Source organism: Pelodiscus sinensis, chromosome 24 (assembly GCF_052426305.1).
Source record: "Pelodiscus sinensis isolate ZL-2025 chromosome 24, ASM5242630v1, whole genome shotgun sequence".
Classification (NCBI taxonomy): Eukaryota; Metazoa; Chordata; order Testudines; family Trionychidae; genus Pelodiscus; species Pelodiscus sinensis.
The window spans coordinates 24,047,609-24,072,503 of NC_143075.1; the positions used below are offsets into that span (position 1 = coordinate 24,047,609).

A 24,895-nucleotide genomic window follows, 5' to 3' on the forward strand; every position below is an offset into this window, starting at 1 on the left:
AGGTGGCCTGCACCAGCTCACAGCCATTTGCTCCAGAATGAACTTTATCCGTGCTCCTAATCTGAGTCCCACTCAGCTCCACTGCCCGCCCGTCTGCCACGCTGGGGACTGTGATGGCCTTGACTTCCCCAGGAGTCAGACCTTGTCTGCACAGGCAAGTCCCAGCGCGGTGACTTTCGAGGCGTCCGTGCTGGTCAGGTTCTGAGAGTGCGCTAGCGCCGCAGATGCTGAGCTCCCGGGAACCACCTCGGTGAGAGGCGCAACAGCTACAGCGCCGAGGTGTCACAGCTACAGCCCGGGGTGTCAGGGTGTCACAGCTACAGCCTGGGGTGTCAAGGTGCCATAGCTATGGTGTTGGGGTGCCGAGGTGCCATGGCTACAGCACCAGGGTTGTGACGTAGTGGGGGGCTGTCTGCCCTGTAACCCGGGGTCCCCTACACTGGGCTGTGTGATTCCCACTGACTCACCCACGTGTGTGTTGGCCCAGACACCCCGTCCCAGCCTGAGTAGATAACAGGGCTCTTCCCAGGGACAGACAAAGGGAGGGAGGGGAGACGGACACCGGGCTGGGGGCAGGGCCTGGGAGCTGGGCACTTCTTGGCTGGGAAACATGAAGAGAAGAGACCAAGCTGAGTACTGGAGGTTCGGGGGCCTGTGGACCCCACCCCAAGGGATCTGAGGCTGCCTGGGCCCTCACTCCGATGCCCACCTCGAACCCAGGCTGTGCTGCGCCTCACAGAAGCAATAAACCCTCTGTTCTACTGGCTGGTGGAATCTCATCTTGCTGCAGATGGGGTGCAGGATCGGGGGGTCCCCGACTCACCGCCACAGGGGTGCTGGGTGCCATGGCTACAGCGTCGAGGTGCTGGGAGTGCACCACAGCATCATGACTGTTCTCCGGTGCCTGCTCTACAAGGCCTGGCCTTGCCTCTCTGGTCATTGGTTTGGACTCTCTGCCCTGCCCTCAGGTGACCCTCCCCCCCCTTGACTTCCTTTGGGATTGTGAAAGTCCCCTTGCGGGGGAGGGATGGAGCACACTTGGAGCCATGCTGAGGCGAGGAGGCCTGTCCGGTCCCAGCTTCACGCCAGCCCAAGGAGTCCCGAGAAGGGCAGCTCTCGAGGTGCGTGGCTGGAAGGGGCGGTGACCGGGACGCATTGCGCTGCAGGGTTGAAGTGGAGGAGCTGTGGACACCACCACGAGGCAGGGGACAAACTGCTGCTCTGGTGCTGTGCCCCTGACCTGCTGCTTCTACAAAGAGCTGGCGCCCTTGGGGACTCCCCCCTTGGAAGTCCCCGTGGATACTTTGGGGACTCGGGGGCCATCCGAGCGTCGACTGAGCCAGGAGGCGGAAGTCCTGGAGGGAAGGTACCAAGGGGGAGGCGGACCCAGAGCCAGGCAATGGCTCGGCGGCCCCAACTGCATGCAGTCAGGAGCTGTTCCCCCCCGGAGGAGGCCAGCTGGTCACAGCACGTGGAGGCTGGGGAAGCACAAACAGAAGAGGATGCTCCGGTAGGTGGCTTTGGTTTCTGGAAGGGCTGACGCGAGCTCTTGGGGCGGGATGGGGGCAGAGAGCAGGCTGGGTCTGTGAAGGGCTGGTGCTGACACAGGGACAGTCTGACGCGAACCAGGGTTTGATGGAATCTCTCCCTTCACGGTGCTTGGCCCCACAGATCTCATCAACAGTCTCATGCGGGTTCTGGGCAGTCTGCCTCTGCAGGTTCTTTGTGGGCGTGTCCAGGGTTCCAAGTTTAAATACGTGACATTCAGGGGATCACAAGCTGCCTTTCCATTACATGAAAACAAGCAACAGCCACCCAAGCAAACAGACACCATTGTGCTGAGTGCGCTGTAGGGACCGGTCAGTTGCCCATTGGCAGTGCAGCTGCTGTGCTCCGTGCTTGGCACAACTAGCACCGGCTTTCTGCCTCCAATGCCGATCCTTGTGGCCCTGCACTGCACTTTAAGAGCCCTGCTCGTCAGCTGTTCACACTCCGCCTCCGGGCGCTGTGCCTCACTGGTTCGAACTAGGGTGGCTAATGTAGGCAATCAAAGTTGCAAATGAAGCCCGGGATTTAAATATCCCGGGCTTCATTTGCATCTTGCCGGGCGATGCCATTTTAAAATTCCCGTTAGTGTGGACTCGGTGCCCGCGGCTACATGCGGCACGGAGTAGGTAGTTCGAATTAGGCTCTCTAGTAACGCACTAACGGGGATTTAAAAATGGCGGCGCCCGGCAAGATGCAAATGAAGCTCAGGATATTTAAATCCCGGGCTTTATTTGCAACTTCGATTGCCTACATTAGCCACCCTAGTTCGAACTAGGGTGGCAGTGTAGACATACCCTGAGAGACTTTCACCCTTCCCTTCACCAAGCATTGGGAAGTGTCCAGGGGAGTGAAGCGGACAGGGGGCTGCAGACGAAAGTTTAGGGGGGAGAGCAAGAGATCCCGCCACTGAACAGGCTGCCAGTTTCAGTTACTTGCGGAAGTTGGGACTAAGTGCCTGATCCTTTGTTCCCTTGATTGCCTTTGATCAGCCTCAGGATCAGCCTTCCCCTGTGTGACTCACGAGGGGGCAGGCCTGACCTGGGCGAGCAGGCTTTAAAAGCCGGGAGCGAAGCGGACAGGGGAGTTTGAGGGAGTTTGAAAGAGGGAGGCCTATGATGGTTTGGAAGACCCACAACACCTGTGCCAGCACTGCTGTCTCCTCCGCCTGCGCCTGTAGTCAGACAGACCACCTGAGTATGGATGCCTCTCCCCAGATCCTGGTGTGGTTTTGCAGGGCCTGTGGCTTGCAATTCCTCCTTACTGATCTCCAGGCTGGGGGACCAGCCAATGTGAAAGCTGCCTGCTGGTGGAATCTCTCAGGCAGCAGGTGGGAGAGCTACAGGAGGCGGTGGCTAGATTGAGGAGCATCCGAATCCACAAGCAATTCCTGGACCGCGTTCATGAGGAGACAGCTGAGGTAGCTGTCCCAGTACACAGGACTGCGGACACACCACTGGTGGAGGAGGAGATGGCTCAGGGCGTCATTGGCAGCTGGTTACTTCTGGTAGTAGGCACTGCTCCACCCCGCCGTGGTACTAGGAAACCATTACACTTTTCTTGATACAGGAGATAAGGAATCACCCCCTACAGCAGAGGAGAAGCCTTGTACCCCCAAGGCTGGAAGGTCTGCAGCCACCACTGTGAGGAGGAAACATAGGGAAGTGGTGGTTGGAGATTCCCTTCTGGGGGGAACGGAGGCGCCCATCTGTTGTGCTGACATGTCATCTCGGGAGGTGCTGCCTGCCAGGGGCCCATACCCGAGACGTTATGGCCCTCTGACTGCTACCCCACGCTACTCATCCATGTGGGCACTAGTGGTGCTGCGAGGCGTGACACTGAGCGGATCAAGAGTGACTCCAGGGCTCTGGGAGTGCGGGTGAAGGAGTCTGGAGCGCAGGTGGGGTTCTCTTCAGTCCGTCCTGTCAAAGGTCGGGCCCAGGCAGAGACAGGTGCATCCTGGAGGTGAATGCCTGGCTGCGAAGATGGTGTCACCAGGAGGGCTTTGGCTTCCTCGACCACAGGGTGCTGTTCCAAGAAGGACTGCTAAGCAAGGATGGGGTTCACCTTTCAAGGAAGGAGAAGACCGTATTTGGATGCAGACTGGCTAACCTAGCGAGGAGGGCTTTAAACTAGGTTTTACAGGGGCAGGTGACCAAAGCCCACAGCTAAGTGGAGAACATGGAGACCTGGGAGATGGGTCGGAAATGGGAGGGAGCGTGGGCTATAATAGCAGAGAAAAGGAGGGATAAGGCAGAACTGTGAGGCAAGATCAATCAGTATCTTAGATGCGTATATACAAATGCAAGAAGTATGGGGAATAAGCAGGAAGAACTGAAAGTGCTAATGAATAAACACAACTATGACATCGTTGGTATCAGAGAGACTTGGTGGGATAATACACATGATTGGAATATTGGTATAGAAGGGTCCAGCTTTCTCCAGGAAGGATAGGCAGGGGAAAAGGGAGGAGGGGTTGCCTTATATATTAAAAATGTACACACTTGGACTAACATGGAGATGGACGTAGGAGACAGACGTGGGTTCGGTTAAAAGGGGTAAAAAACAAGGGTGATGTCATGCTAGGAGTCTACTACAGGCCTCCTACTCAGGTGGAAGAGGTGAATGAGGCTTTTTCTAAACAACTCACAAAATCATCCAAAGCACAGGATTTGGTGGTGATGGGGACTTCGACTATCCAGATATATGCTGGGAAACTAACACAGCAGGGCACAGACTATCCAATAAGTTCTTGGACTGCATTGCAGACAAGTTTTTATTTCAGACGGTTGAAAAAGCTACCGTGCGGGGGAAGCTGTTCTAGATTTGATTTTAACAAATAGGGAGGAGCTGGTTCAGAATTTGAAAGTGGAAGGCAGCTTGGGCGAAAGTGATCATGAAATCGGGAGTTCATGATTCTAAGGAATGGTAGGAGGGAGAACAGCAAAATAGAGACAATGGCTTTCAGGAAGGCGGATTTTGGTAAGCTCAAGGAATTGGTAGGTAAGGTCCCATTGGAAGTAAGACTAAGAGGAAAAACAACTGAAGAGAGTTGGCAGTTTTTCAAAGGGACATTATTAAGGGCCCAAAAGGAAGCTATTCTGCTGTGTAGGAAAGACAGAACGTACGGCAAAAGTCTGCCTTGGCTTAACCAGGAGATCTTGCATGATCTCAAAATAAAAAAGGAATCATATAAAAATGGAAACTAGGACAAATTACAAAGGATGAATATAGGCAAACGATACAGGAATGCAGGGGCAAGATTAGAAAGGCAAAGGCACAGAACGAGCTCAAACTAGCTACAGACGTACAGGGAAACAAGAAGACCTTCTATAAATACATTAGAAGCAAGAGGAAGACCAAGGACAGGATAGTCCAGGAGTGGGCAAAAGGGCCTCTGCGGGCAGGACCCAGCCCACCAAGAGGGTGGATCTGGCCCGAGGAGGCCCTGCTGCTCCCCTGCCCACAGGCCAATTAGGACCTGGGGGCAGGGGAGCGCCCAAAGCCTTCTCCGCTCTGCCCCCGTCCGGCGAGCAGCGCACGGTGCTTTGAAGTGCCACGTGCTGCTTGCTGGGCGGGAGGAGGGGGTGAGAATGGAGGACGCTGGGGGGGAGGGAGCTGCGTGAAACTTCCTGCGCCCTGCACTGGCCCTGCGAGGAGCCTGTGGCACTGCTCCTCGCAGGGTGGGAGGAGGCTTCCTGCGCTCCCCCGTCCCCAAGCCCTGATTGGCCTGGGGGTGGGGGAGCGTGCCAAGTCTCTTCCAGGGCATGGGTGTCTCCCAAAGGGGCTCCCCCACTCGCAGACCAATCATGGACTGGGGGTGGGGTAGCCCCACCCCTTCTGGGATGGCCTGAGGTTACTTCAATCATTTTTGAAGTGGCCCCTGGGCAAATATTATTGCCTACCCCTGGGGTAGGCCCACTGCTCAGTGCGGAGGGGAAAACAGTAACAGGAGGCTTGGAATTGGCAGACACGCATCTTTGTTTTGGTCTTCAGCAAGAACTCTGATGAAGGATGCCTGACATAGTGAATGCTGGTGGGAAGGGGGGAGGTTTAGAAGATAAAATAAAAAGAGCAAGTTAAAAATCACTTAGGCTAAGTCTACACGGCGTCCCTCTTCCGCGAAAGGGTCAAGCAAATAAAGCACGGATTAGCATATTGCTGCACTTCATTTGCATAATTAATTAGGAGCCATTTTTGCGCAAAAAGGTGCCATCTACACAGCACCTTTTTGTACAAACCCCCACCTCTTGCTCAAGAGCCGTTCTTCCTGAAAAAAAATGAGGAAGAACAGCTCTTGTGCAAAAACCTCTTGCACAAAAATGGCTCCTAATTAATTATGCAAATGAAGCACAGCAATGTGCTAATCTTTGCTTCATTTGCATAGGCTTTAGCAGTAGAGGGAAGCTGTCTAGATGTAGCCTTAGAAAAGTGAGATGTCTGCAAGTCACCAGGGCCTGATGAAATGCATCCTCGAATACTCAAGGAGCTGATAGAGGAGGTGTCTGAGCCTCTAGCTATCATCTTTGAAAAATCATGGAAGATAGGAGAGATTCCAGAAGACTGGAAAAAGGCAAATCTAGTGCCCATCTATAAAAAGGGAAATAAGAACAACCCAGGAAACTGAAGACTGGTCAAAAAACAGGACTATGCAGCACTTTAAAGACTAACAAGATGGTTTATTAGATGATGAGCTTTCGTGGGCCAGACCCACTTCCTCAGATCAAATTATGGAAGAAAATTGGCACGACCATATATACCAAAGGGATACAATTAAAAAAAGTGAACACACATAAAACTGACAAATCAGATTTTAGAACAGAGGGGCGTGTGGGGGAGGTTAGTGTCTGAGATAATGATATTAGGGGTGCTAATTGATAATCTGATTTGTCAGTTTTATGTGTGTTCACTTTTTTTGATTGTATCCCTTTGGTATATATGGTTGTGCCAATTTTCTTCCATAATTTGATTTGAGGAAGTGGATCTGGCCCATGAAAGCTCATCATCTAATAAATCATCTTGTTAGTCTCTAAAGTGCTACATAGTTCTGTCTTTTGTTTCAGCAAGACCAGACTAACACGGCTACATCTCTATTACAGACTGATCAGTTTAACTTCTGTGCCAGGACAGATAATGGAGCAAGTAATTAAGGAATTAATCTGCACACACCTGGAAGATTATAAGGTGATAGGTAACAGCCAGCATGGATTTGTAAAGAACAAATTATGTCAAACCAATCTGATAGCTTTCTTTGATAGGATAACAAGTCTTGTGGATAAGGGAGAAGCAGTGGACGTGGTATACCTAGACTTTAGTAAGGCATTTGATATGGTCTCACATGATCTTCTTATCAATAAACTAGGCAAATACAACTTACATGGGGCTACTATAAGGTGGGTGCATAACTGTCTGGATAACCATTCTCAGAGACTAGTTATTAATGGTTCATAATCATGCTAGAAAGGCATAACAAGTGGGGTTCTGCAGGGACCTGTTTTGGACTGGTTCTGTTCAATATCTTCATCGCTGATTTAGATATTGGCATAGAGAGTACGCTTATTAAGTTTGCAAATAATCCGAAGCTGGGAGGGGTTGCATCTGCTTTGGAGGATATGGTCATACTTCAAAATGATCTGGACAAACTGGAGAAATGGTCTGAGGTAAATAGGATGAAGTTTAATAAGAAGAAATGCAAAGTGCTCCACTTAGGAAGGAACAATCAGTTTCACACATACAGAATGGGAAGCAACTGTCTAGGAAGGAGTACAGCAGAAAAGGATCTAGGGGTCATAGTGGATCTCAAGCTGAATATGAGTCAGCAGTGTGATGCTGTTGCAAAAAAAGCAAACATGATTCTGGGCTGCATTAACAGGTGTGTTGTGAGCAAGACACGAGATGTCATTCTTCCGCTCTACTCTGCACTGATTAGGACGCAGCTGGAGTATTGGGTCCACTTCTAGGCACCACATTTCAAGAAAGATGTGGAGAAATTGGAGAGGGTCCAGAGAAGAGCAACAAGGATGATTAATGGTCTAGAGAACATGAGCTATGAAGGAAGACTGATAGAATTGGGCTTGTTTAGGTTGGAAAGGAGAAGAGTGAGAAGGGACATAATAGTGATAGAAATGTAGCCGTGTTAGTCTGGGGTAGCTGAAACAAAATACAGGACTAACAAGATGGTTTATTAGGTGATGAGCTTTCGTGGGCCAGACCCACTTCCTCAGGTCAAATAGTGGAAGAAAATAGTCACAACCATATATACCAAAGGATACAATTAAAAAAAAAAGAACCCATATGAAAAGGACAAATCAAATTTCAGAACAGAAGGGGGATGCGGGGCGGGGGGGAAGGTAAATGTCTGTGAGCTAATGGTATTAGAAGTGATAATTGGGGAAGCTATCTTTGTAATGGGTAAGATAACTGGGGTCTTTGTTGAGACCCATGCGTAGAGTGTCGAATTTTAGCATGAATGACAGTTCAGAGGATTCCCTTTCAAGTGCAGATTTGAAAGGCTTCTGAAGCAGGATGCAGGTAATTATCTGTATGAGGCGTACAGATAGTTCGGATTAGAAGCCTAATCCGAACTATCTAGTCCGTGCCGCGTGTAGCCGCGCGGCACGGGGTTCGCACTAGCCGGCTTTTAAAAATGGCGGCGCCGGCTTTATGCTAATGAAGCCCGGGAAATTCAAATCCCGGGCTTCATTAGCAAGTTCGGTATGCATACATTACCCCCCTAGTTCGAACTAGGGGGGTAGTGTAGACATACCCTAGGAGACTATGGTTCTGTCTCCCAGAACCTCTTGGAGTTTAGTATCCTGTTCCAGTATAGGCTGTAGTTTATTGATAATGTGTTGGACAGGTTTAAGTTGGGGGCTGTAGGTGATGACAAGTGGTGTTCTATTGTTGGTATTCTTGGGTCTGTCTTGAAGTAGATGGTTTCTAGGTATTCGTCTGACTCTTTCAATTTGCTTTTTTATTTTTCCGGGTGGGTAGTTGAGGTTTATAAATGCTTGGTAGAGATCCTGAAGTTTCTGGTCTCTGTCAGTGGGATTAGAGCAGATGCGGTTGTATCGAAGGGCTTGGCTATAGATGATGGATCGTATGGTGTGTGCTGGATGGGAGCTGGAAGCATGTAGGTAACTGTATGAGTCCGTGGGTTTTCTGTAGAGGGTGGTGTCTAATTTTCCATTGTTGATTTGTACTGTGGTGTCCAGGAAATGGATCTCTCGTGTGGAATGGTCCAGGTTGAGGTTGATGGTGGGGTGTAGGTTGTTGAAATCTCTGTGGAATGTCTCCAGTGTCTCTTGGTCATGCGTCCAGATCATAAAGATGTCATCGATGTACCGTAGGTAGAGAAGGGGTGAAAGTGGACGGAAGTTGAGGAAACGTTCTAGGTCAGCCATAAAGATATTAGCATACTGTGGGGCCATGTGTGTACCCATGGCTGTGTCGCTGATCTGGAGGTATAAGTTGTTCTCAAACTGGAAATAATTGTGGGTGAGAACAAAGTTACATAGGTCTGCTGTCAGATTGGCAGTGGTGTCCTCTGGGATAGTGTTTCTAATTGCTTGTAATCCGTCTTCATGTGGGATGTTGGTGTATAGCGCTTCTACGTCCATGGTGGCAAGGATGGTGTTATTGGGGAGGTTATCAATGTTATGTAGTTTCCTTAGGAAGTCAGTAGTGTCTCGGAGATAGCTGGGGGTGTTGGTTGTGCAGGGTTTGAGGAGAGAGTCTACATAGCTGGATAGACCAGTAGTGAGCGTGCCAATACCAGAGATGATGGGACGTCCGGGGTGCCCAGGTTTATGGATTTTGGGAAGCAGATAGAACAATCCTGGTCGGGGGTCAGAAGCTGTTTCTGTGTGGATTTGTTCCCGAGTAGCTGTGGGAAGGCTTTTAAGGAGACAGGGTAGTTTCTTTTGGTATTCCAAGGTGGGATCAGAGGAGAGAGGTTTGTAAAATGTGGTGTTGGAGAGTTGTCTGGTTGCCTCCTGGTTATAGTCGGCCTTATTCATAATGACCACAGCACCCCCTTTGTCAGCTGGTTTGATTATAATGTCCAGGTTGTTTTTGAGACTCTGGATGGCATAGTGTTCAGCGCGGCTGAGATTGTGTGTCGCTTGTTGTCGTTTGCGAATAATGTCAGTCTGTGCGTTGTTGCGGAAGCTTTGTATATAGAAATCCAGATTGTAATTCCGACCGTCAGGGGGAGTCCATATAGAATTATTTTTCCTTTTGTGTTGATAGGGGTCAGATTGGTGTTCATTGGTGGTTTGGAAATATTCTCGGAGGCGGAGGCGGCGAAAAAAAGCTTCAAGGTCACCACAAAATTGTATCCAGTTTGTGGGGGATGTGGGGCAGAAAGAGAGACCCCGGGATAAGACAGACTCTTCTGCTGGATTGAGTTTGTAGCTGGAGAGGTTAACAATAGTATCCGGTGGGTTGAGGTAGTTGCTGTTGTAGCCTGTGGTGTGGAGCAGTTTGGAAAGTTTATTGTCTTTTCTTTGTTGTAGGGAATAGAAGTGTGTAGCGTAGATTTCTTGTCTGGTGGAACAAAAGTCTTGCAAGGTGTCAGTCGGTGTGGATGTTTGTCTTGAGATGAGACTCTCTAAGTTAGAAATGTCATTCTTGATGTTTTTCTGTTTCTTGTATAAAATACTAGACATAATAGTGGTTTTCAGGTATCTAAAATGGTGTCACAGGGAGGAGGGAGAACAGTTGTTCTCTTTAGCCTCTGGGGATAGAACAAGAAGCGATGGGCTTAAACTGCAGCAAGGGAGTTGGACATTAGGGAAAAGTTCCTACCTGTCAGGGTGGTCAAACACTGGAATAAATTGCCCAGGGAGGTTGTGGAATCCTCATCTCTGGAGATATTTAAGAGCAGGTTAGATAGACGTCTATCAGGGATGGTCTAGACAGTACTGAGTCCTGTCATGAGGGCAGGGGACTGGACTCGATCACCTCTCAAGGTCCCTTCCAGTCCTAGTGCTCTATGAACGGGGCAGTGAGCAGCACAGGGATGTTGTTCTTGGCTAGGTCCAGCTTCCCATTCAAACATCACCAGGGAGCTTTTAATGGCCCAAAGCTCATGCCACGGCCATTGGGCACCTGCTCAGCCAGCCATTGAACGGGTCCTTGATGCTCTGGGGCACCCCGTGTCTGGCTGCATGAGCTGTGTCATGAAGGGGTTACACAGGGTCTCCCAGAGTCACAATGGCGTTTTGGCTTCCCTGACAGTGATCCCCACTTGCAGGTCCCTGAACAGGCCACTGTTGGGAAAGATGTGTGTCACGCCCCTTTCCGGAGCAGCCTGTGCCTGGGGAACTCTGGAGAAATCCCCCTTCCGGGTACCGTGCTCGGAGGCTAGGTGATCTGGTGCCAGAGTGACATGTGCATCCCACCTATCACCCCCCGCCCCACAGTTTGGGAAGCCCGTCTGGGCAAAGCCAGCCCGCGTTCCCCACGGTCTTGCTGGGGTGCAAAGCGATGCACCAGGGGCATTGGGATAGGACGCAGGCTGCCCCGTGACCCACCCTTCTCTGCCTTTCCACCCAGCTCAGAGGCAGAAGAGGCCAAGGTGCATCGTTCTGAATGCTGCCAGTGCTGCACCTGTGGTCATGCAGCAGCATTGGCGCAGTGCCCCCTGGGAGCTGGGCGCTTGTGTGGCCACTCAGGAGAGATTCAGATGCCACTCAGCTGAATAGCAGAGCGCCCACAGCCAGGTTTTGTGTTTCTCCAGGTGGTGCACGTTCACATAGGCTCAGTGTGCAAAAAATTATTCCACACATGGGTGAAAAAAATCCACATGTGGACGGAAAAGATTAGAGGGACCATTGGCTGGCAGCTGACAGTGTGGACACAGCGGCAGTTTCACCGGCTGTGGTGTCCTGCAGGCATCCTTGGCTTCCGCATCACTGCTGTCTGCAAACAGCGCCTGCCTCAGGCTGGGATGGGCCGGCCTGAGCCAGTGGGCACGGTGTGTTGTCACGTGGGCGGAGCGGGACCAGGGGGTCATGAGCAGCTGCACATGGTGATAACTTTCAGGCACAACTGCTCTAGGTGGACCTTGGACTGGCAGCCCCAAGGGACCTCTGCTCTGGCCTTCAGCCGCGGCAGCGAGAGGAGGCCCGGTCGAGGCGCTGGCGTGGTGCTCTGTCTGGGCTGCGCAAAGGTGCTGGGAAGCAGACGCACAAACCCAGCGTCCGGAGTGTGCTGCGCAGGAGCCCCCTGCAGCCCCCGGGGTCTGGCCTGACGTTCGTCGGGGTGATGACCAGGTGTGCAATTAGCTGTAACGGCCACTCCAGGGTTTAATTACACCCAGTGACATGCAGGAGCAGAAAGGGCCACAGGCTTCAACTCCTCTCCATGAAAACTCCACAGCGTCCTGGAGAGAGTCACCGCAGCTCCCTGGAGCTCTCCCCTTCATGCTGACAATCGAGCTCTTCTCCGTGCCGACCAACAGCCCCTTCTCGCGCTGCCCAACGCCAGCCCTGCGACAAAACGCATGGCCCGTTGGAACAGAGAGCGCCCGATCGGCCAGCCTGCAAATTGCTTTTCTACTGACTAATTAAAGCGCTGATGAGATGAGTCAACATATCATTAATAATTATCGTGTCGTCTCTTTCGATTTGCAAAGTCAAACAGGGAACGGTTTGGTTCAGACCCTGAGGGTGCAAAGAGGCGGGATAAATCCAGCAATGCTAATTGTACAGGGGTGCCTGGAGTGCCAGCATCGTGGCCCGCTCCCCTGTACCCCCCGGCCTTGGCAGCTGGTGCGCCCGCCTCCTCCCTGCTCGGCCTTGGGAGGGGAAGGACCAAGCTTCTTGTACAGGTGGGACAATGCCCTGGAGACAGTGTTGTGCCCGAGGGGCGTGACTATGCAGATGGGCTCCAGAGACCTCCAGAAGCTGGAGCCGGGCCCTCAGCCAGGCTGAGGATCTGCCCCTCCACTGGTGAGCGCGGGCCCACGCCCTGTCTGGCCGATGGCAGCCACTCCGCCAGCTGCCCCCTCACCACGAGTGGCATCTTGTGGGCGGTGAGCAGGCCCTGCCATGCGTCCACGGCTGGGAGGGGGCGGGGGCCGTGCATACGGGACACTGCCTGCCTCTTTTCCGTTGGCCGCACTGTCGGAGCGAGGGGGACGGCCACGGCTCGTGTGTACCTCACGCCTGCCTGGTGCAGGGAGTTCCTGCCGTCTGCGCCCTTCCCCCTTGCTCCTGGGAGGGGAGCCATGGCAGGGCAGGCTCACCGCCCACGAACCCTCTGAGAGGTGCCTCCTGCCTGCCTTGAGAGGAGACCTGAGGGGGAGCTGGGACTAGTGGTGAGAGCAGGGGCAGGTTAGAGCCCGGCTTTCCTATTCACTTGCCATGGGCCCGTCATGCCTCATCGCCCCCTGCACAAGGGCCACTGCTGCAGACCTGCCCCTGGGGGGTGCGAGGGTCACTCACTCCTGATTGACGGGTGTGGCGAGGGCCAGGACACGTGCCCGGGTTATTGGCATCTGCTCATTAATGAGGGTCCTGGCAACTGCTCCACCAATGCGCACCCCTTCCAGGAGCCTGGCCGTCGGCTGCCTGCAGCGTGTTGCTCTGAAGAAATCGCTGCCTGTTCCCCACCTGATTTCCTGAGCTGTGGCAGGTGCCTTGCTGCCTGTCACTCTTGTGGGGGGGGGGGGGAGAGGATCCCCCACCCAGAGCACCTCTGGTTGCTCTGCTGGAGACTCTTGCCCTGCTCTCCAAAGGGAGTTGCTTCTCGGTGCCCTGACCGCAGCCAGGGGCGTACGCCCCCGACGCAGCCTCTGGAACAATGCAGGGGAATTGCAGGGCTGCTCGAACCGCCGGCTGGCGTGCCCGCCGCAGGAGTAGCTGCCCGCCGTGTCTGTGTGTTACCGAGGGACATTGCCTGCTGGCGACGCACCAGCAGGGTGGCCGGGGGCCGATCTCCATGGGAGAGCAGTCACAGCGCACGCAGCAGGCACCGCTGGCTCATTACCCTGCTAACGGCCTTTCCCCTTTTGCAGCTCCCAAGATGCTGCCAGGAAAAGCCAACGCGCCCTCCGGCTGTGTCCAGACTGCAGGCTTCTTTCAGAAGAAGCTTTTCCAGAAGAGATCTTCCAAAAGAGAGCGTCCCCACTGCCAAAGTGCATGGAAAACGCCATCTGCGTTTTCGACAGATAGTGTCCACGCTCTCGCATTCAGCTGTGATCGCTGTGGGCGGAGCGGCCACCAGGGCACCTGCGCTTTTTCCTCTTTCCCCGTCTTCCGAAAGAACTCCTCTTCCCCGGCCACACGCGCCTTTTTCCCAAAGAGCTCATTCGGAATAGTTAGGCCTTTCCAGCGGCCTGGGCCCCCTCCGCCTGTGTGAGAGCCGGGACGGGCTCTCACTGCGTGAGGATGGGCCCGAAAGCAGCATCCAGGCCAGGCCCGGTGGCCAGAGTGGAGCCTTTTGCAGACGTTAAACGCCCGTCTCCCTGTGAACACGGCACTTACTGCTAATTCCCCAGGCGCTACTGGCAGTTAGCGACTGCAGCCGAGCGCAGGGGAATTAACTGCCTCGCCGATTCCTCGTTGGACCCACACGATGCTTTATTGCTACGGCAACGGGCAAGGAGCCGCGGCTCCGCACCTGTCGGGAACAGTGCAGATTCCTGGGGGCAGCAGCTGGGTGGGACCAGCAGTGACAGGCTCTGTGGCCGTCCCCTGGGGGGGTGATCCCGGGATGAGGTAGGCCTGGGACCTCGGCTGTGGGAGCCGTTTGGGGGTTCTCATGGAAAATAACAAGGCTGAGGCCCTTTCGTGGAGCCAAACTTATCTCCTTGGGTGTTCTCCCCCTCGACTTCCCCTCCTCCGCCTCATCCCCCCTTGCACCATGCAGGCCCCGGGGGTTCAGAGTCCTTGCTCAGCTGCCTGCCTATCTGCTGTTTGCATCTTTTGCCTTTTGAGTCTGGGCTTTCCCTCTATAACGTGTGTTGACTTTCATTTAAACTGTTCAGCGAGCCCCTGAATGCAGACGGAATTGCGCTCCTCCCCCACCAGGCCCTTGCCATGCTAATTACGATGGCCTCGTTTTCGCCTCGCCAGGGATCTTATCGCAGGCAAGGGACGAGCTGGGCTTTGGCTAAGAAAAGCCCCTGGGAGCCAGCAGCAGGCGGAAGCATGTGCGGCTGGAGGGGCCAAGTTACTGAACTGATCCTCGGTCCCTGCTCCACGTCAGATCTGCCAGGCCCACGCCTCCCCAGGAGGGCAGCAAGCCAGGAGGCACCGTAATCCTGAGAGAGAGACACCAGAGCAGCTGCATATCGCTCCCTGGGGCGGATCCTCGCCTCGTGCCCAGGACAGGATCACGTCCAATGCACCCAACCTCGGCTTCAGCAGCACGGAGTGTAGGAAGATCCCAGGGGCGGGAGTGGGGCAGGAGGGATCCGCAGGGCAGGGGCCGGGAGCGGGTGTGACGGACCGGGCCGGGTCTGGGCACAGCTGAGGGCATCCGCTCAGGGCGAATTGCTCAATTTTGGGACTCCTTACAGCCCCAGACTGGAGACCTTCCCAAATAGGCCACACACCAGTCCCACAGAGCGCTCCAGCTGCCTGCCTGAAGCCTCACGAGCAAATATCCGTGCCCCAGATGGCCCCAGGCCTCCTACACAGGTGAGGGGTTTTAGAACCCAATCTCACCTACCCCGAACAAGTTCTGTCCAGTTCCAAGAAACCAGCCACAGATCCCAGGTCAATTTACACTCTGGATCTTACCCGCAAATCATGCTGAGCCAATCTTTTAGAATCTACCATCTAAAGGTTTATTACTACAAGAAAGAAAAGCCTGAGAGTAAGGTTGTCAAAATATCCTACATTACATGCATCGAATCTCCCAGTTCTCGATGCAGGCTCTAGCAGAGATGTTACAGCTGCTGGCTTAAAAGTCCTTGTTGCGCATCCTAGATCAGGATGGGTTCACAGTTCTTCCCGGCTTGTGATTCCCTGCGAGGCCGCATCTGGAGTCAGGAGCAGATCTGGAGACCAAGATGGAGTCAGCCACGTGGCCTATTTATACCTCCTTCCTGGCTTCTTCCAAGCTGGAGACAGTCACATGGTCTCTGACCAGGCACCTAGATTCCTTCATAGGTGGGTCTTGGGTACTTAAGAGACCTATTATCCCTGGAGCCTTGCTAATTAGCATGTCCATAGGCTGAGCCCATCGCTCAACAGAGAAACTTCCAGTCTCCATACAGAGTCATAACTCCGCACACAGACACTATACAGATCTATGAAGGGCAGATACAGAACCAGTAGAAAGTAGCTTTTGTTTGACACCTCACATGGCCCCTTTGTACCACTCGTGGGGCGAACACCCCCCCATGGGTGCAGCTGTGACCCGGCTGCTCCCCTCAAAATGCAGTAACGTGACAGCAGGGCAGGAGGGATCCTCGGGCCAGGAGTCAGGACCTTTCCACTCTAACGGCTGCTACACCGTGCTTCGACACCCTGCCGTTCTGTGGGTTGACGTTTGCCTGGCCTGTGTCTCTCCCTGTGCTCTCGGCTCAGGGGACGGCAAGTGCCTGAGGGGGCCCGGAAGCAGGAGCCCTGCCCTTCTCACCCTTGCAGCCTCCCCTCTTCTTCCCGGCTGCTCGGCCTTGCTGTGCTGCAGGTGCCGCAGGGAGCCGGGGGTGGGTCTGCGCTGCCCAGGGCTGTTCTCTCCCAGTCCCGGGGGTCGCTGCTGGTGACTCAGCCCTTTCTCCCCCTCGCTGTCCAGGCCTGCCACCTCCCCGCTGGGCTGGAGGCGCATTCTAGGGAGCTCTGGCACAGGCTGCGTGGTGCCGCCCCAGAGGCAGGCGATTCCTTTAGCAGGGCCCTGTGAAGCAAAGGCCGTTGCATGAGGAGTGGAGGCTGGGGCAGCCCCGTCCCTGTTTGCAGGCCAGTGTCTAGGTGGGTCCGATTCCAGGCGCTCTCCTTCACCCGCCTGACAACCCCCTGCCCCCTCCCAGCTCCCAGGCTCACCTGCCCCGCATCCCAGCAGCAGCCTGCGTGTCCGGCATGAGCCCCCTGCTGAGGGAGGGGAGCACGAGGCGCGGGGAAGGCCAGACCGGGAAGGTGGGGCCAGGTCTGCCCCATGTTGTGGCCTTGTTGGGACCAGGGCAAAGAGCAAGCAAAGACCATGGGAGAAGCAGGAGAGTTGCCTGGAGGTTTGATCTTGGGGTGGGGCCGGAAGGGGACAGGCTGGGTGAAGGCGCCAGCCCCGTTAGTGACAACCCCGAGCAGCAGTGCAGACCTTGCCATGAGGCGTGGCCAGGCTGGCTTTGGTGCAGCACGAGCAGGGTGAGTGTTTGTGACCCAGCACCTCTCGGTGCCAGCTGGGAAAGGGCACAGAGGGTTGCTGGGGGCACCAGGGGTCTCCTGGGTCTGGTGCACACAGGCTAAGAAGTGTCATGGGAGGTGTCTGGTGAAAGCCAGGGTCCCACCGCTCACCACAGTCGTGGCAAGATGCATGTGCGGATGGTGCAGAGGGAGCAGGCGGCATGTTCTGCCCTAAAGGTCTGTGCCCAGGGCCGGTGCCCCAGAAGTGTTTCTCTAGCTGGTGGCTCCTGGGGGGACGAAGCCTTGGCCAGGTCACAGGAGCGCCACCCGCCTGCCTGGAAGGCTGGCAGCGGTGGAGAGGCAGGACCCCGGCTAGCGAGGCTCGTCCGAGGTTGTCGCATGTGCTGGGGACCCTGGCAACCTTCGCTGTGGGACAGAGAGCTTGCTTGATAGAAGGCAGCATTTAATCCTGCAAGCAAGGCAGCAGAAGAGCCAGAGAGGGCAATACAGGATGAGGAAGAGAACTGGCAGCATGTAACTTCTAGAAGGAAAAAATAAGCCAGCACAGGAATCCTCCATTCCTACAGAGGTAAGGAATCGCTTTCAGGCTCTCTCCACAGGCTCTGCGGTGGTGAATGCTTTGGAAGGGACCTCACAAGGAAGGAATCGGAAGGGAACCACTTCTACTGGAAGGCATGGGATGCGTAGTCCTAGGGATGGGGGTTCCATGACCACCCCCCCCAAAAGAAGAAGGCGGGTGGTGGTGGTCGGGGACTCCCTCCTAAGAGGGACTGAGCCATCCATCTGCCGTCCAGACCTGGAATCTCGAGAGGTGTGCTGCTTACCGGGAGCTCGCATTCAGGATGTGACTGAGAAGCTTACAAAACAGATCAATCCTTCGGATCGCTATCCCTTCATGCTTCTCCATGTGGGAACTAACGATACAGCCAAGAATGACCTTGAGCAGGTTACTGCGGATTACGTAGGGTTGGGAAGAAGGATCAAAGAATTCGGAGCGCAAGTGGTGTTCTCGTCCATCCTCCCTGGTGAAGGGAAAGGACTGGGCAGGGATCGTCGAATTGAGGACGTAAATGCGTGGTTGTGCAGGTGGTGTCGCAGAGAGGGCTTTGGCTTCTTCGACCATGGGTCTCTGTTCTTGGCACAAGGATTGCTAGGAAGAGATGGGATTCACCTAACGAAGAGAGGAAGGAGCATCTTCGCGGGCAGGCTTGCAAACCTAGTGAGGGGGGCTTTAAACTAGGTTTGTTGGGGGACGGTGACCAAAACCCTGAGGGGAGTGGGAAAGTCAGATACCGGGAAGAAATGCAGAGAGGAACGAGCAAGAAAGGAGGACCCCTGATTCGAATGGAGAGGTTAGAGCGATCGACTGCTGTGTGTCTAAGGTGTTTGTACACCAGTGCGAGAAGCCTGGGCAACAAACAGGAAGAACTGGAGGCCCTGGCCCAGTCCAAGAAATATGATTTAATTGGGATAACAGAGACTTGGAGGGATGATTCGCACGACTGGAGCGCTGCCATGGATGGGTATAGACTGTTCAGGAAGAACAGGCAGGGGAGAAAAGGAGGAGGAGTTGCATTGTATGTAAGAGAGCACTACGATTGCGCAGAACCTCAGTATATAGAGGGAGAAAAACCTGGTTCTCGTGGGGGACTTTAATCACCCTGACATCTGTTGGGAGACCGATACGGCAGGACACAGGCAATCCAGGAAGTTTTTGGAGAATGTTGGGGATAATTTCTTGGTACAAGTGCTGCAGGATCCGACCAGAGGCCGTGCACAGCTTGACCTGTTCCTCACAATCACGGAGGAATTAGTAGGGGAAGTAGAGGTGGATGGTAACCTGGGAAGCAGTGATCATGAGATGGTCGATTTCAGGATCCTGACCAAAGGAAGAAAGGAGAGTAGCAAAATACACACCCTGGACCTCAGAAAAGCAGATTTTGACTCCCTCAGAGACCTGATGGGCAGAATCCCCTGGGATGTAACATGAAGGGGAAAGGAGTCCAGGACAGCAGGCAGTATTTTAAAGAAGCCTTATTGAAGGCACAGAAAGAAACCATCCTGATGCGTAGCAAGAGAAGCAAATATGGTAGGAGACCAGATTGGCTTACAAGGGAAATCCTTGGTTAATTTAAGCACAAAAAGGGAGCTTACAAAAAGTGGGATCTTGGACAGATGGCTAGGGAGAGGTTTAAATGTCTAGCTCGAGAATGCCGGGGAGTTATCAAGTAACCCTGGTCCCCAGAAGTGCAGAGCCACTTTCACCTGAGAACTCAGCTCTGCTCTGCCAAGCCCCTCGGGGCGTCTCACCCTGCTGGCTCCTTCCACAGCAATCGCACGTGCACGCGCCCAGCACACGGAGCAGCCACGGCGGGGGAGCGCCAGCACGAGGGGCGTTCCATTTCGTTCCATCAACTAATGGACCGGTCAACAGATTCTCCACGATCATGTTATTTCATCCAACCATCCCCTTATCATAGAACCATAGAACTGGAAGAGACCTCAGAAGGTCGTCAAGTCCAGCCCCCTGCTCTAGGCAGGACCAATCCCAACTAAATCAACCCGGCCAGGGCTTTGTCAAGCCGAGACTTAAACACCTCTAGGAATGGAGACTCCACTGCTTCCCTAGGTAACCCATTCCAGTGCTTCACTACCCTCCTATTGAAATAGTTTTTCCTAATATCCAATCTGGACCTCTCCCACCACAACTTGAGACCATTGCTCCTTGTTCTGCCATCTGTCACTACTGAGAACAGCCTCTCTCCAGCCTCTTTGGAACCTCCCTTCAGGAAGTTGAAGGCTGCTATCAAATCCCCCCTCACTCTTCGCTTCTGCAGACTAAACAGACCCAAGTCCCTCAGCCTCTCCTCGTAGGTCATATGCTCCAGACCCCTAATCATTTTGGTCGCCCTCCGCTGGACCCTCTCCAATGCGTCCACATCCTTTTTGTAATGGGGGGCCCAGAACTGGACACAATATTCCAGATGTGGCTTGGCACAGCAGAGCTGAGTTCTCAGGTGAAAGTGGCTCGGCACTTCTAGGGACCAGGGGGCTGCTTGCAGCCTGTGGGGTGACAGGACAAGGGCCATTTCATGGCCTCGGTGTCAGGGTTAGCGGGTTTGTGGCAGAAGCATGGCTGGGGGTGGGGGGGGACGGCTCACACGGGTTCAGGAGTTGGAGTCTGAAACACAAGGGACATTTCTATGGATTTGGTTCAGATCGGAAAGGCCTTTGCCATTGAGACATGTTTGCACCATGTGGGTCACATTGCCCCTCTAGTGACTCCTCCCCACACAGGGTAAGAGCCTTCTACTACTGCTCTCTGGAACTCCTCTGGCATTAGGAGCCAAGGGCTCTGCTGTAGGTCTGAGGGTCCTGGGTTCCAGCCCCACTGCTGAAGCAGCAGAGGGGTGCTGCAGTAGCCCCTTTGCGGCACGTCTCTGCGGGCCGTGTGTATGTGGGGGGTGCCATGCACACCCGTTTGCAGGGCATTTCTCACGGGTGCTGGTGCAGTCAGCAGGAACTCAGTGAGGATCAGGCTACGGGCTCTTGGCTGCGGTTGGCTTTGCGCCTGCCTAAGCTGTGCACCCCCTCGAGCCTCGTGTGCAGCGGGAACAGAGCGACTGGGTCGTTTTCACGCTCGTACAGTGCTCCTGACAGAACCGGGTTTCCAGCTGTGCTCGTCTCTGCTGCGGCGGCGACTTGTTGTGGGAGGGCCCGGCTGGGCACCAATAGCCAGGCTCCCAAGAACAGAGCGTAAGAACATAAGAGCGGCCAGACTGGGTCAGGCCAAAGGTCCAGCCAGCCCAGTGTCCTGTCTTCCCAGTGGCCAGTGCCAGATGCCCCAGAGGGAGGAATCACAATAGGTAATCCTGACGTGATCCCTCCCCTGTTACGCACCCCCAGAGGAACAGAGGTTAGGGACCCATCCCTACCCACCCTGGCTAATAGGCATTGATGGACCTAACATCCATGAATCCATCTAGCTCTTTTTGAACCCTGTTAAAGTTCTAGCCTTCACCGCAACCTCTGGCAAGGAGTTCCACAGGTTAACTGCACTGAGTGAAGAAACATTTCCTTTTGTTTGTTTTAAACGCGCTGCCTATTAATTTCATTTGGTGACTCCTAGTTCTCATATTGTGGGAATAAGTAAATAACTTTTCCTTATTCACTTTTTCCATACCAGTCATGATTTTATAGACCTCTATCCTGTCCCCCCTTAGTCTCCACTTTTCTGAGATGAACAGTCCAACTCTTTTTAATCTGTCTTCATATGGGACCCATTCCAAACCCCTCAACGTTTTTGTTGCCCTTTTTGGAACCTTCTCCAATGCCAGTTTATCCTTTTTTGAGATGAGGTGACCACATGTGTACTCAGCATTCAAGATGTGGGAGAGCCATGGTTTTATACAGAGGCAATAAGATATTTTCTGTCTTATTCTCTGTCCCCTTTTTACTGGTTCCTACCATTCTGTTTGCTTTTTTGACTGTTGCTGCTCACTGCCTGGATGTTTTCAGAGAACTATCCACAGAGACTCCAAGATCTCTCTTGAGTAGTTGTAGCTACATTAGTCCCCGTTATATTGTATGTGCAATTGGGATTATTTGTCCAATGGGCATTACTTTACATTCATCAACATTCCATTTCATTTGCCATTTTGTTGCTCAGTCACTTAGTTTGGGGAGATCTTTGTGAAGCTCCTCACAGGCTGCTTTGCTCTTAACTGTCTTGAGGAGTTTGGTATCTGCCAATGTTGCCCCCTCCCTGCTCAGCCCTTTCTCTGGATCATGTATCCGTGGGTTGAATAGGGTCGGTCCGTGGGGAGCATTCAGGTCTGGGGGCACCGTGTTGCTCTCACAGAGGCTGGGCCTCTTCTCACCGGCAGGGGCCAGCGGAGGCGGGGAGCTCGGGGGCCTGTCGCTCTCGTGCGAAGGGCAATGCAGCGTCCTGGGCGGGGCAGCGTCATTGCAAAGCTCCGTCCCTCTGTCTCGCTCAGCAGTCGCAGGAGTCTCTGCTGCAAAGCTGGCGCCTCCTGCTCTCTCCCCGCTTCCCGCAACAGCTCTGCCTCCGGGGATCAGGCCCTTCAGTCCAGTGGCTGGGCCCCACTGCTGCACCCTGCGGGGCTTCTGCTTGCGTGGCACCGTGGCGTGTGCTGGGACACGGGCGGGGCTGGGAGAGGGACGTGGGCAGGGGGGAGGAGGACAAGAGGGATGTGGCAAGGCAGGAGACTTTGTAAATGGAGACCCATTAGTGAGACAGTCTCCAGGCCGTGTTGGAGCAGAACAGAGCCCCGGGGCCACGGCAGGGGGATCTCTGGTCAGGGCAGCCACCCAAGCAACTTGGGGAAGGAAAAATATGAGTGAGCCCCAAGTCCCCTCTCCAGGGTGGGGCTCGCTCATTGCAGCCCCGGTGTTTGCTCCTTCGCTGCTGCCCCCGCTGGCCACAGCAAACGAGTCTCAGAGACGGGGCCTGGAGTGGGGATTATCACTGCAGGTGCCTTTGGCGCCCAGGCCTTTGTTTTATGCCAGGACTGGCCCCTGCTGGCGGCTCGGGCTGATTTCTGGGATCTCCTGCAGAAGTCAAACTTCAGCATGGCCTCTTGGCAGGCGGGGGCGTTGGCCAGAGGCCTCGTGTGCCAGGCCACAAGGAAATGGGCCACTGAGTTGGCAGGGGCAGGGGTTTGGCTAATGGATGGAATATGATCTTCCCAGGCCTGGGGTTCAGGGCACTGCAGGAAGAGCTCAGGCTGGCACCGGCATTGCTCGCCCGCCAGCTCTTTACAGTGTTTGTCATCCAGCCGGGAGCAGGAGCAGGCGCCGAAGGGACTAATCACACTGGCCGTGGCCAGTCCGGGAGCTTCCCAGGGCCCTAGGGCTGCTCCGTCACGGACAGGCAACATGCCCGGGGGAAGGGGGGGGGTTGCCAATTATTTACAAACAGCAAAAGGGCCCAAGGAAAAGGGGATTTTTCAGTTGCCCATGGGATTTAGGCACACAAATCCCAGCTGCTTTAAATGGGGCTTGTGCACCTAAATCCTGTAGACCCACAAAGCCCGCCCCCAAGTTCACAATCAGTTTTATTCACGAGATCGTTTGGCCAGCGGCCGTTCTCACCATGCTGCTGAGGGGGAAGCCGCGCACGCTCCCCCATCGGTGAGTGGCTGCCGTGCGCTCGCACTAACCTCTCCCCTCTGTCCCGCAGTGGGATTCCATCAATGAAATGGACGAGTTTTTCAGCCCAATCCACACGTACCAGGTCTGCAACGTCATGACCCCGAACCAGAACAACTGGCTGCGGACCAGCTGGGTCCCACGGGACGGTGCCCGCCGGGTTTACGCGGAGATCAAGTTCACCCTGCGGGACTGTAACAGCATGCCAGGGGTGCTGGGCACCTGCAAGGAGACCTTCAACCTCTACTACCTGGAGTCTGACCGGGACCTGGGCACCAGCACGCGGGAGAGCCACTTTGTGAAGATCGATACCATCGCCGCCGATGAGAGCTTCACCGGCGCGGACCTGGGGGTCAGGCGCCTCAAGCTCAACACCGAGGTGCGGGGCGTGGGGCCCCTGAGCAAGCGGGGCTTCTACCTGGCTTTCCAGGACATCGGGGCCTGCATCGCCATCATCTCCGTCCGGGTGTACTACAAGAAGTGCCCTGCCATGGTCAGGAACCTGGCCGCCTTCTCCGAGGCGGTGACCGGGGCGGACTCCTCCTCCTTGGTGGAGGTGCGGGGAGAGTGCGTGGGGCACGCGGAGGAGAGAGACACCCCCAAAATGTACTGCAGTGCGGAGGGGGAGTGGCTGGTGCCCATTGGGAAATGCGTGTGCAGCGCCGGCTACCAGGAGTACAGGGAGTCCTGCATGGGTAAGTCTCTGGGCTACTGGTTACCTCTGGCAGAGCTGGGGGCGGGGAGGCTAATTGCGTCTTAGAGGGGAGGGCTGGGGGCTCTCGCAGCAGAAACGGTCCCAGGAATATTCGGATGGATCCCGGTGGCCGGGGGCTTGTTTCTTCCCTCTCTCAGTAACAATCGGCCAATCCTGGGCCGCACTCGCAGTCCAGCCATTGCAGCGCCGGGCTAGGGCCCAAGCAGCTGACCGCGGCATTGGCCAGAAACTGACCCAAGAGAGGAGAAGCATGTTGGCCCAGGGGGCCCTTTACCCAGCGAACCCGCCATGGGAACAGCCGTCAGGAGGCTGTGGGACTTCTCCCCCTCCCTGTGCCTGCTAGCCCAGGCAAGGAAGGCTGGGACGTGGCACTGGACCTGGCCCTGCAGCAGCTGCAAGCTCCAGGACCCGCTGGAAGCAGCTCGCAACCCAGGAGAAGAGCCCTCCCTCCCGCGGACCTGAGCACCCAAGCTAGCGCTTTTCTTTGGCAGGGAGTCACAGCAAAGCCAGATGCTGAGGGTATGTCTACACTACCCCACTAGTTCGAACTTGCGGGGTAATGTAGGCATACCGCACTTGCAAATGAAGCCCGGGATTTGAATTTCCCGGGCTTCATTTGCATAAGCCGGGCGCCGCCATTTTTAAATGCCGGCTTGTTCGAACCCCGTGTAGCACGGCTACACGCGGCACGGAGTAGCTAGTTCGGATTAGGCTTCTAATCCGAACTAGCTGTACTCCTCGTGGAATGAGGAGTACAGCTAGTTCGGATTAGGAAACCTAATCCGAACTAGCTACTCCGTGCCGCGTGTAGCCACGTGGCACGGGGTTCGAACTAGCCGGGATTTAAAAATGGCGGCGCCCGGCTTATGCAAATGAAGCCCGGGAAATTCAAATCCCGGGCTTCATTTGCAAGTGCGGTATGCCTACATTACCCCCCTAGTTCGAATTGGGAGGGTAGTGTAGACACACCCTGAGCTCTGTCAAGCCAGGTTATCACCTTGGTCATGTCACCCGCCAGAGCTGCCACTGCACCGCCCGGGTAGAGAGGAGACTCCCCGCGCGCTCCCTGTCCCACGCAGGGGTTCCGGCTCCCTCTGAATAAACAGATGCGCAGGCTTGGTGAGTCGGGGAGCAGGCTGTGCTGCTGGCA

General features: G+C 54.7%; 1 protein-coding gene across 1 annotated transcript in view; it reads left to right on the forward strand.

The window, feature by feature from the left end:
• The window catches only part of EPHA8 (EPH receptor A8), a 122,831-nt gene that overhangs the window by 25,966 nt on the left and 71,970 nt on the right, over positions 1-24,895 (forward strand). The window contains exon 3 of the mRNA XM_075906308.2: positions 23,062-23,725. Within this exon, the coding sequence (XP_075762423.2) occupies positions 23,062-23,725 (664 nt within the window). The remainder of the gene's footprint in view (positions 1-23,061; positions 23,726-24,895) is intronic.